At 40.2% G+C, this 12,787-nt stretch overlaps 1 protein-coding gene across 1 annotated transcript in view; it reads right to left on the reverse strand.

Annotated features, from left to right (window-relative positions):
* RLF (rearranged L-myc fusion) overlaps positions 1-12,787 on the reverse strand; it is a 112,903-nt gene that overhangs the window by 63,493 nt on the left and 36,623 nt on the right. Inside the window, exons 2-4 of the mRNA XM_003798977.2 lie at positions 12,211-12,365; positions 10,380-10,461; positions 2,627-2,759 (exon numbers count right to left, since the gene is read on the reverse strand). Of these exons, the coding sequence (XP_003799025.1) occupies positions 2,627-2,759; positions 10,380-10,461; positions 12,211-12,365 (370 nt within the window). The remainder of the gene's footprint in view (positions 1-2,626; positions 2,760-10,379; positions 10,462-12,210; positions 12,366-12,787) is intronic.

Here is a 12,787-nt window from a genome sequence, read left to right on the forward strand (position 1 = left end):
ACAGGCGCCCGCCACAACGCCCGGCTATTTTTTGGTTGCAGCCGTCATTGTTGTTTGGCGGGTCCGGGCTGGGGATTTGAACCTGCCACCTTAGGTGTACGTGGCTGGTGCCTTAGCCGGTTGAGCTATAGGTGCCGAGCCTCTACTCAAGATTTATCTTTCAGTCTCCTTTGGATGCATTAAAAATAAAAACAAAACAAAAAAACCCAAACTTATCTAGACTAGGCTCTAATTCTAGGATGCTTTTAAAACTACTGTTGGCTTTGTCCTCCAACAGCTTTTATCAATAATACAGGTGACGTCTTAGACTCCATCTGCCTGTATTTACAAAGTACAAAGGCATGCCATTTATTGAGGACCTCAACAGAAAACAATAAACACCAATCTCTTTTCTATTTAATGGCTTTTTTCTTTTTTTGCAGTTTTTGGCCAGGGTTGGGTTTGAACCAGCCATCTCTGGCACATGGGGCTGACGCCTTACTCCTTTGAGCCATAGGGGCCGCCCCAGCTTTTTTCTTTATTCTTTTTTTCTTGTCAGTACAACTGATAAGCAGTAGAATTATCAGAGGAAAAGCACCAAAAGAAAACCTAAGAGAGGGCGGTACCTGTGGCTCAAAAGGGTAGGGCACCAGCCCCATATGCTGGAGGTGGCGGGTTCAAACCCAGCCCCAGCCCAAAACTGCAAAAATAAATAAATAAATAAAAATAAAGTCTATTAAAAAAAAAAAACCTAAGAGCCTTTTTTTCACTTTGAGACAGAGTCTTATTCTGTTGCCTCAATGCAACCTCAAATTTATGGGCTCAAGCGTTCCTACCTAGCTCAGCCTCCCAGTAGCTGATTAAACAGTTACCCACCACCACACTCAGATAATTTTTCTTTCTTTCTTTTCTTTCTTTTTTTTTGAGACAGAATCTCAACTATGTCGTTCTGAGTAGAGTGCTGTGGTGTCACAGTTCATAGCAACCTCAAACTCTTGGGCTTAAGCAATTCTCTTGTCTCAGCCTCCCAAGTAGCTGGGACTACAGGAGCCTTCCACAACACCCAGCTATTTTTTGTTGCAGTTGTCATTGTTGTTTAGCTGGCGCAGGCTGGGTTCAAACCCACCACCCTCAGTGTATGTGGCCGGCACCATAACCACTGTGCTATGGGCACCGAGCCCTATTTTTTATAGAGACAGGGCTTCATTATGCTAGTCAGGCTGGTCTTCAACTTCTTGCCTCAAGCAATCCTCCTGCCTCAGTCTCCCAAAAGTGCTAAGATTATAGTCATGAGCCACCATGCCCACTCAATCTCAGCATCTTTATGCCTATGTTCTCACTATACAGAAAGGCCCAAATAGCATATATATGGTAGGTGGTCAAACAGGATATTTTAAGGGATCAACATTCAAATGGCTTATTCTAAATCTGCAACTAAAGATACCTCAAAAAGTGTAATTATTTCTTCTGAAATTGGTTTTCATACCAGAAATATTCTTAACAGAATATGATCCTTTGGACTGTGCATAACTTGAAGTAAATGAAGTTACAATTGTCTATATAAAATAAGATACAAATGTCACTCAAAGCCATATTTTTTTTTCTGATTTTTTTTTTTAAATTTTTTTAGGGGGAGAGGGGAAGAGCTAGGGATCTTGCTATTGTCCAGTCTAGTCTCAAACTCTAGGCATCAAGCGATCCTTCTGCCTGGGCCTCTCTGAGTGCTAGAATTATGGGCGTAAGCAACTGCATCTAGCCTATAATTTTTCTGGTCTTCAACTGACAATTTTAGAAACAAAGAAACATAACTATTTTGCAAATAAAAATGCTAGCACTGTAATGCTAGCACTCTGGGAGGCTGAAGTCAGTGGATTGGTTGAGCTCAAGAGTTTGAGACCAGCCTAAGCAAGAGACCACATCTCTACTAAATATAGAAAAACTAGCAGGGTGTGGTGACACACACTTGCACTCCCAGCTACTTGGAAGGCTGAAGCAAAAGGAATTCTTGAACCTAAGAGTTCGAGGTTGCTGTGAGATATAATTCCGTGGCACTCACCCAGGGCAACACAGTAAGACTCTGTTTAAAAAAAAAAAAGGTTGGGTGGCACCTGTGGCTCAAAGGAGTAGGGCACCGGCCGTATGCTGGAGGTGGCGGGTTCAAACCCAGCCCTGCCCAAAAATTGCAAAACTCCCCCCCCCAAAAAAGGTTGTCCTTTGTATTTGTCTATAAAACATTGAACTGCAATTATTTCTTTCACAAGTATAAAATAAAAAAGGAATTTTTTTTATGGCCCTCAGCTGTTGCAACCAACAAAAAGGTATGAGCACAGCTTTACTATATACCAAAGACCAAAAGCAGATTATTCATTTCTATCTCAGGAATTTTGTGTAATTCAACGTAAAATTTTAAAGTAACTGCAAAGAGACTTAAAATATTACCCCCAATTATAAGAATCCATACCTAAGCAAAACATTAAATGCTGTTAATTTCTACCACTCAAAAAATAAGATAAAATAAAATGACTGAGTATATACAAGGGTATAATCATATACAAGTGAAATCTGCAATTGTTTTACCCATAATAAATTTCGACTCTCTCAGAATTAAACACTTGTCTAATATAGTCAATAATGCTTTAAGACTTACCTTCCTCTGTTTCTACTGGCTGCTGAGACAAGATTTTAAGAAGAACTGGGTTTTTCCATACCCCTTCCTTGGTAACATGAACCAATATTTGTAGGTTATTATTCCCAAATTCCAGTAATGCATCATGTGACTCCTAAAAAAAAAAGGATTCCAGAAAACAAACTAATGGTTAATATAAAAAAAGTTTTGTTTTTTCACTACATCTGAACATGGGTGAATTGAAAGGATTTCCTAAAAACAAGCTTTAAATGAAAGACTATCTTCAAAGCTTTTTGAAATTCTGTTGCTGCATTTTTATAAAACTAGAATGTTTTCACTAAGTTGAAGATTATCTTTCAAATGTTTTCCTGAATTCTTCTCTGGTAAAATTCTCACTATAATTTAATTCAGGTCCTTGCACTACTTACAGATATTTGGTGTGCTCTACTAATTAGACGGCTTATAATACTAGCAGACTCTTTAAAGATCTGATTGCCCCTGTAGTAGCTGATTTAATTATTTTAAAGCAATTACTATAGCTTTCTTTTAAAGCAGTGGTTCTCAATGTGTGGGTCGCAACCCCTTTTGGGGTCAAACGACCCTTTCATAGGGGTTGCCTAAGAACATCCTGCATATCAGACATTTACATTAAGAGTCATAACAGTAGCAAAATTACAGTTATGAAGCAGCAACGAAAATAATTTTATGGTTGGGGGTCACCACAACATGAGGAACTGTATTAAAAAGGTCACTGCATTAGGAAGGTTGGGAACCACTGTTTTTTGTGGGGTTTTTTGGGCAGTTTTTGGCCAGGGCTGGGTTTGAACCAGCCACCTCTGGTATACGAGGCTGGCGCCCTACTCCTATGAGCCACTGGCACCGCCTGAGAACCACTGTTTTAAACCATTCTGCAGTATTCACATAAGTAGCCTATTCTTTCCAACAGAAATATTACTTAATGATACCAATTGTTGCATAATTGTTCAAATTCTTCCAACAAATTACTATTTAAATGAGAGGTGGCTATAGAAAATATCATGAAAGGTTTAGGTTATTAGTTATATTTTATCATCAAAGAAACAAAAAGTAATTGCCAATAGTTTATTAAAGTTCCTATATACAAGGGGTGAGAGAAAAAAGAATAGAAATTTATCTCAATATAAATGATTAAGTTTGTGTCTCACTGTCCTCTATTACTAATGAGGATTATTCAGTCAAGAAGTTGTTCCTATGTCCTACTGCTGAAATTCTCTAGGAACAGGTCCTATTTATAGAAATATTCCTTTGGAATATAAAAGCCAAAAATATTCACAGGCCTAAGAATATATTAATAGTTTTATATTCACTCAGGTAAAATATAAACTATAATCCCAACACCACTACTTAAATTTCATGTTAAAATAAGACAGGGTTTTTTTTTTTTTCTTCTTTTTTTTCCTTTGAGACAGAGCCTCAAGCTGTCCCCCTGGGCAGAGTGCCATGGCATCACAGCTCACAGCAACCTCCAACTCCTGGGCTCAAGCGAGTCTCCTGCCTCCGCCTCCCAAGTAGCTGGGACCACAGGCGCCCGCCACAACGCCCGGCTATTTTTTGGTTGCAGCCATCATTGTTGTTTGGCGGGTCCGGGCTGGGGATTCGAACCCGCCACCCTAGGTGTACGTGGCTGGCGCCTTAGCCGGTCGAGCTATAGGCGCCGAGCCAATAAGACAGCGTTTTACTACACCCTCTTCCTCAATATGCTGAGTTATTTTCTGACAAATGGCTTAAGGCATAGAACTCATACAGAAAGTGATGATATTACAAATTAATACTTTACTAACAGTAATATTTAACTAATGTTGTAATTTTCCTTTAATAAGTTGGCCTATATCCTCAGGCTTCTTTCTCCTTAACTCAGAATGACAGGTATGTATTTTGGGAGTGAAGAAAAAGATTCCATATGAAAATTTCAGAATATGCTGTGTCTGGTTTCCATATTTACAGTATCTAATAGAACTGCCCACCTTGATATGCAGTTAATTGTTTTTTAAAAAAAAGCTACAGCTGGGCGGCACCTGTGGCTCAAAGGAGTAGTAGGGTGCTGGCCCCATATGCCAGAGGGGGCGGGTTCAAACCCAGCCTCGGCCAAAAACTGCAAAAAAATACAAAAAAAAACCCCAAAAAAACCCTTACAGCTTAAGTTCTATTTTTTTTCATTTTTCTTCTTTCTTTTTTTTTTGAGATGGAGCCTCAAGCTATCCCCCTGGGTAGAGTGCTATGGCATCACGCTCACAGCAACCTCCAACTCCTGGGCTCAAGCGAGTCTCCTGCCTTAGCCTCTCAAGTAGCTGGGACTACAGGCGTCAGCCACATCGCCTGGCCATTTTTGGGTTGCAGCCATCATTGTTGTTTGGCGGCCCGGGCTGGGGATTCGAATTCGCCACCTTAGGTGTATGTGGCTGGTGCCTTAGCAGTTTGAGCCACAGGTGCCGAGCCCATTTTTTATTTTTTTAATACAGAGTCTCACTCTGTCATCCTGGGTAGAGTGCTATGGTGTCATTGCTCATAGCAACCGCAAACTCCTGGGCTCAAGCAATCCTCTTGCCTCAGCCTCCCAAGTAGTTGGGACTACAGGTGCTCACCACTATACCTGGCTAGGTTTTCTACTTAAGTAGAAACAGTCTTGCTCTTGCTTCGGGTCGTCTTAAGCTCCTGAGTTCAAGCAATCCACCCGCCTCAGCCTCCCAGAGTACTAGGATTACAGGAATGAGCCACTATGACCAGCCACAGTTTTTAGTTTAAAGCTTTCAAGTTTCTCATTTGTTAAAGTTCAAAATGCAGTTTGTTTATTAAAGTTCAAAATGCAGTTTATTTTTACTGAGACAGAGCTTCAAGCTGTCACCCTGGGTAGAGTGCGGTGGCATCACGGCTCACAGCAACCTCCAACTCCTGGGCTCAAGCGATTATTCTCCTGCCTCCGCCTCCCAAGTAGCTTGGACTACAGGTGGCTGCCACACGCCCAGGTATTTTTTGGTTGCAGCATCACTGTTGTTTGGCAGGCCCAGGCTGGATTCAAACCCGCCAGCTCAGGTGTATGTGGCTGGCGCCTTAGCCACTTGAGCCATGGGGACCGAACCTCAGAATGCAGTTTAAATAGTCCTTAAAAACTATGGTGGTGGCTCGGTGTTTGTGGCTCAAATGGCTAAGGCGCCAGCCACATACACCTAAGGTGGCAGGTTCGAATCCAGCCCAGGCCCGCCAAATGACGACAGCTGCAACCAAGGAATAGCCGGGTGTTGTGGCGGGTGCCTGTGGTCCCAGCTACTTGGGAGGCTGAGGCAGGAGACTCACTTGAGCCCAGGAGTTGGAGGTTGCTGTGAGCTGTGATACCACAGCATTCTACCCAGGGAGACAGCTTGAGGCTCTGTCTCAAAAAAAAAAAAAACCTAGGGGGGAATGTAAAAAATTATTGTAAAACTTAGTTTTCTTTCTTTTTCTTTCTTTCTTTTTTTTTTTTTTTGAGACAGAACCTCACTATGTTGCCCTCAGTAGAGTACTGTGACATCACAGCTCTCAGCAACCTCAAACTCTTGGGCTTACGCGATTCTCTTGCCTCAGCCTCCCAAGTACCTAGGACTATAGGCAATGTCACAACACCAGGCTATTTTTTTGCTGCAGTTGTCATTGTTGTTTTAGCTGGCCCTGGCCCGGGCCCGGTTCGCACCTGCCAGCCTTGGTATATGTGGCTGGCCCATAACCACTGTGCTACAGGGACTGAGCCAGATTTGTTTCCTTTATAAGTGAAAATATTCTAGCCTGGGCAGCTCCTGTGGCTCAGTGAGTAAGGTGCCAGCCCCATACAATAAGGGTGGTGGGTTCTATCCCAGCCCCAGTCAAATTGCAACACAAAAAATAGCCCAGCATAGTGGAGGGCACCTGTAGTCTCAGCTAATTGGGAGGCTGAGGCAAGAGAATTGCCTAAGCCCAAGAGCTGGAAGTTGCTGTGAGCTATGATGCCATTGCACTCTAGTGAGGGCAACAAAGTGAGACTCAGTCACAAAAAAAAAAGGAAATATTCTAGCTTACTTCTTGAAATCTGAAGTACAGAGATGCCAGTACATGATGCTCACTCACAAAACTTACAATAATTAGCAAAGTTATCTGGTTAATTAATGGTACAACCAAAAACCAGAATTCTAGGCAATCATCAAAAAAGGAAATCTATGGCTGGCATGGTGGCTCATGCCTGTAATCTCAGCACTCTGGAAGGCTGAGGTGGGAACATCACTTGAGCTCAGGAATTCAAGACCAGCCTGAAGAAAAATTACCCAGACATTGTGTAGATGTGTGTAACCCCAGCTCCATGGGAGGCTGAAGTAGGACTACTTGAACCCAGGAGTTTTGAAGTTGCTGCTATGAGCTAGCCTAGATGACAGAGTGAGGCTCCACCTCAAAAATTAAAAAAAATCTATATATGTAATCCTAGACATCTAGGCATATATTCGTGATACCATGTTTCCCTGAAAATAAGATACTGTCTTATATTTATTTGTTCTCAAGAAGACACACTAGGGCTTATTTTCAGGGGATGTCTTATTTTTATTAAGTATAATACAACAATCTACATTTATTCAAATACAGTTAAGTCGGGGGGGAATGAAGAAAAAGACAACCCATTTTGTAGAAGGTGGAGATGCTGGTAACAGGGAAGACCAAATCAATAGACTTATTAGAAGAATGAACTAAGATATCTGCCCTGATTGTTTTTGTAATCTGGTCAGTTAATAAACAGTGACTGCTTTCAGATTGAAAAAAAAAAAATACAGTTAAGACAGTTAAGTCATCTTCTTCTGGAACCTGACAGGGGGAGCCAGCCTTGTTGGTGGGGCTGGCGCTAGTGATGTGTGAACTCCTTTCCCCTAGCCGTTCACACTCGCACAATAGGATGCCTGTGACCTCAGTTACCACATGCACACCCATGCAAGTGCGAACAGCTGGGAGAAAGGAGTTGTGGCAGAAAAAAGGTATTCTAGTCTTCCTTACCACTCTGCCTAAAATGCAGAGGTCTTATTATCGGGTAGAGCTTATTATCACTAGGTCTTATTATCGGGTAGAGCTTATATTTAACAAATGCATAGAAATCCTGCTACAGCTTATTTTTTGGGTAGGTCTTATTTTGGGGGAAACACAGTATTTAGTAAAAAAAAGTATATGGAAAATAAGCTCTCATTTTTTATTTATTAAAATATCCATTTTTATAGTTTATATTTTTATATCGAAAGGGGAAAAGTCTGGAAGGGTTATACTGCTGTAAACAGGGATTGAAAACTACTCTGTGGCCTGCTCTGATAAAAACTATTCTCTCAAACAAAAGTATCCTTAATTCATCTGCTGTCTTGTCCATTTATATACATAAAAGAAGAAAAATTCAGCATTTTATCTTTCAAATTTCTTTTTTTTTTTTAAGACAGAGCCTCAAGCTATCCCCCTGGGTAGAGTGCTGTGACATCATAGCTCACAGCAACCTCCAACTCCTGGGCTCAAGCTAGTCTCCTGCCTCAGCCTCCCAAGTAGCTGGGACCACAGGCACCCGCCACAACGCCCAGCTATTCCTTGGTTGCAGCTGTTGTTGTTTGGCAGGCCTGGGCTGGATTCAAACCCGCCACCTTAGGTGTATGTAGCTGGCGCCTTAGCCACTTGAGCCACAGGCACCAAGCCTTACCTTTAGATTTCAACAGGGACCATGTTTACATTTACCTTATACCTACTGTATTTATTTTACTAAACACATATTCAAAAACATACTCTATATATCTGACAAACCCTGAAAATTTACAATGATGGAGAAAAGGGTGATTGTTTTTTCTCAGCAAATAATCTAACTAAAGAATGAACAAATATAAGAACATGTTCTTCCTAAAAAAAGATACAGAATGAGTATTCCTGATCCAAAAATCTGAAATCCAAAATGCTCCAAAATCCAACACTTTCTGAGTGCCAAAATGATGTTCCAACAAAATGCTCATTGGAGTATTTCAGATTTTTGGCTTAGGAATGCTCAACTGCTAAGTATAATGCAAATATTTCAAAATCAGAAAAAATAATAAATCCAAAACATTCCCAAACACTCAGATAAGAGACACTCAACCTTTATTAATAAAAACAAAAACAATGTTGGCTCGGTGCCTATAGCTCAATAGTGAGGGTGCTAGCCAAGTACATGGAGGTAGGTGGGTTTTAACCCGGCCTAGGCCTGCTAAACAACAACTACAATAAAAAAATAGCTGGTCAGTGTGGTGGGCACCTGTAATCCCAGCTACTTGGGAGGCTCAGGCAAGAGAATCACTTAAAACCATTGAGATTGCTGTGAACTGTGATGCCATAGCACTCTGCCAAGGCTGACGTAGTGAGATTCTGTCTCAAAACATAAATAATTAGGCTCGGCGCCTGTGGCTCAAGCGGCTAAGGCGCCAGCCACATACACCTGAGCTGGCGGGTTCGAATCCCCAGCCCGGGCCCACCAAACAACAATGATGGCTGCAACCAAAAAATGGCCAGGCATTGTGGCAGGCGCCTGTAGTCCCAGCTACTTGGGAGGCTAAGGCAGGAGACTCGCTTGAGCCCAGGAGTTGGAGGTTGCTGTGATATGTGATGCCATGACACTCTACCCAGGGGGACAGCTTGAGGCTCTGTCTCAAAAAAAATAAATAAATAAATAAATAATTAAATAAAACATATAAAACATGTAAAAAGTAGTATAAAGTGTTTGGCATATAATTAATGATCAATGAATGAATGGTTGCTATCATTTATGTCTCTCTTTTTTAAGCAATGAACTAGATATTTAAGTAGTTTGAAGTAGTTTTCCTATCATCAATTTCCTCCATCAATTATAAGCAAATGTGTCTCCTATTGTTGGCTGGCACTGTGCTTGCTTTTTCTCCTATCCTATGCTTTCTCCCAAACTTGCCACTATCTGATCTGCTCACTTACTAAGAAAGGTGATAAGCCAATGTGAGAGCCCAAATAGTTCTCCTATATGTCAACTGCATGAACAGAATCTATGGTAACTACTTCAGCAGTTTCAGAGACTTAAAATATTTGGCACAATTCCCCAAGTGTTACAGAGGAAAAAGATAAATCTTAGATTTAGTAGTAGTAAATTATGTGCTGAAGGTTACCACACAAGTAGACTATGAATGATTCAAATAGCACTACTTTGTAACAATGTATTATTAAAAATTGATAGCTGGCTCAACACCTGTAGCTCAAGAGGCTAGGGCGCCAGCCACATACACCAGAGCTGGCAGGTTCAAATCCAGTCTGGACCTGCCAAACAGTAATGACAACTGCAACCAAAAAATAGCCACGCATTGTGGCAGGTGCCTGTAGTCCGAGCTACTTGGGAGGCTAAGGGAAAAGAATTGCTTAAGCCCAAGACTTTGAGGTTGCTGTGAGCTGTGATGCCACAGCACTCTATCCAGGGCAACAGCTTGAGGCTCTATCTCAAAAATAAATAAATAAAATAAAAATTTTACGCTAGCCTTTGTTTTTGCATAACAAAAACTGTTCTGTTGATTTTGAAACTATGTAAAGACAAACAAAACCAAATGAAACAAACAAACAAAAAAACATTTTTAACACACCCCCTTCACATGAAGTACCTTTCTCAATTCATGAGAGTATCAACATAGTGAACTTCTTTCTGTTCTAACCTCCCAATTTTAGTTTGCTGAAAGTACATGTAATTAACTAGGTTTCGTGGATATAATTTTTTCAATTAAAATCAACTCACCTGTAGAGACTGAAGGAATGGTACCCAGACTTCACATGGCAGTTCACTTTCAGACACTGAAAGCAGTAATTCAAAACAACTCCTACAACATAAATAAGCATATACAGGGGATTACAATAATAATTAAGTATCATATGCCGGCGATATTGAATATATATTTTTAATTATTTACTCTTCAGAATTTTTTTCAAGGTTGTTGTATTAGTTTTTCATCTTTAAAAAAGATTAAAAAAAAGAGAGCACAAGGCTTCCTACAGTAAAACTTACATAGCTGACCATTTCCCTACATTAACTACTTCCTTAAGTTGATTTAACTTTCACAGACTATATATATACCACATGTACATATCAGTATAGTAGGCTTAATTCCACATGTACATATCAGTATAGTAGGCCTAATTCCATATGTTAAACACCTTGGGTGGTCAACTTACAGAGGTTCTACTATAGTTAAATTGTTGCTTTAAGACTATAAGCCTTTAAGAAATCACATTATAAGCAGGTTTATTTAGTTTGTTTGGGTGTGAGGAGGCACCCACACAGGAATAATTCTAATTTCAGAAGACAAAATGAGGGGCTCATACTACACTGCCAGTTCAGGAGATAAATAGATAAACATATGTGACTATCATCCATACAGGTTTTGGTCACTTGCAGAGAAGCAGAAAAGATTGGCAAAGTCATCTCTTTACCTCTAATAAACCAAGCCAAAAAAAGAGAAAGTGTTTATTCTTTCTATCCTAACCATTACTCAGGCAGAAAATACATAATGAGAAGAATTTAAAAAATCAAAAACCGAAATGTGTAACAACTTGAATAAGATCAGTTCAAAACACCAATCAAGCAAAACCTCTAAAATCTTGCAGATATTACTTTACCTCTTAGAGATTAGGGGTCCTCAAACTGTGGCCCGCTGAGGACATTTATCTGGCCCGCTGGGTGTTTTTGCTGCCGCTGCCTGTCCTGCTTAGCAGCTGACCCATCCCGGGGCCTGCAGTCTGGCCCTCCAACGGTCTGAGGGACAGTGAATTGGTCCCCTGTTTAAAAAGTTTGAGGATCCCTGGCATAGGTAATACAGAAAGTACGGCTTGATAGAACGATTAATGGGGTTATAAAACCAGGAATGCTTGTGCTCCATAATTGCACGGTATTTGAGATTTTGGCCTTTGGTAAATAGCAAGGAAAACAGGTAAGGTCAGGGGTAGCATGGAGACCAATCATCTAGACTAGAAGTTATCCCACTAAGTAAGCTGTAAGCTAAAAAAAGGTGATACCCAGCTAAAACTGAATAGCCGCTGTATTTCTTCAATTTGCAGATGAAAATTACATTAAAGATGTAATTTTTATCTGCTACTAGGCAGCCAAATATTAAAACAGCAGCTAAATTATCATGGAATCTTTGGGTAGAAATCTTATATTGCACCCTGGTATTTTCTGCTAGTAAAATTATTCTTGGTTCAAATAATATAATCAAATTGCAGAATTTCATGTCGTTTCCCTCAAAGTGTTCCTCAAAGATTATCACAGTTTCCAGATACTCTGTCATTTAAATCGCTCTATACCTAAGGGACAGAGAAACTTTATCATTCTCAGATCCAAGCCTAAGTAGGAAAGGAGACTCCAGAGGCAAGTTAAAGATTATGTTGCTTGGCTAGATTTTCAGTTCAACTGTATCTCCTGGGAACCTGAGTTTGAAGGTTCAGAGCAAAGGAAATTTCATTCAAAGATCTGACTCTAACAGCGTTTTCAGGAATAAATGTGTCAACATTGTAAAGAAGTCTGGCAAACACTATTACTCAATTTTAAGAGTGATTTAAGTTCTTAAACTTACAGTACTAATCTGCCAAGCACTAAGAGGACATCTTCACATTCAGTAGTTAAATATGGACGTGCACTGGCAAAGCTTTGGATGGCAAGTCGATATACCTCCAGAAGATACACAATATGTTCTGATGCATTCTTGTTGCTTGCATATTGCAATAGGGTCTAAAAAATAAAATTAAATATTTAATTATTTACAAATAAAAATGAAACAAATAGATCATCTTTATTCCCAAATGTATTATCATTTCCTTTTTTTTTTCCCCTAACAGAGGATACACCTTTTATTTGCTTTTTTATGCTCTAACTTGTTTGAAGGATTCTATTTTCATCACTTAATGATTGTTTCTGCTGAGTTAAAGAAAAGGCAGGACAGTTCTTTTCACATGAGAATAAATCTAAGAAAAGAGCCATAAAATGCCTATAGCTATTCTCACTACAGATCTGGGGTGACCATCTCTGAAATTGAATATTGAGTTTTCTTTTCTTTTTTTTTAAGACAGAGCCTCAAGCTGTCCCCCTGGGTAGAGTGCTGTGGCATCACAGCTCACAGCAACCTCCAACTCCTGGGCTCAAGCGAGTCTCCT

This window comes from Otolemur garnettii, unplaced genomic scaffold (assembly GCF_000181295.1).
Source record: "Otolemur garnettii isolate 467f Iridium unplaced genomic scaffold, OtoGar3 scaffold00144, whole genome shotgun sequence".
NCBI classification, from domain to species: Eukaryota; Metazoa; Chordata; class Mammalia; order Primates; family Galagidae; genus Otolemur; species Otolemur garnettii.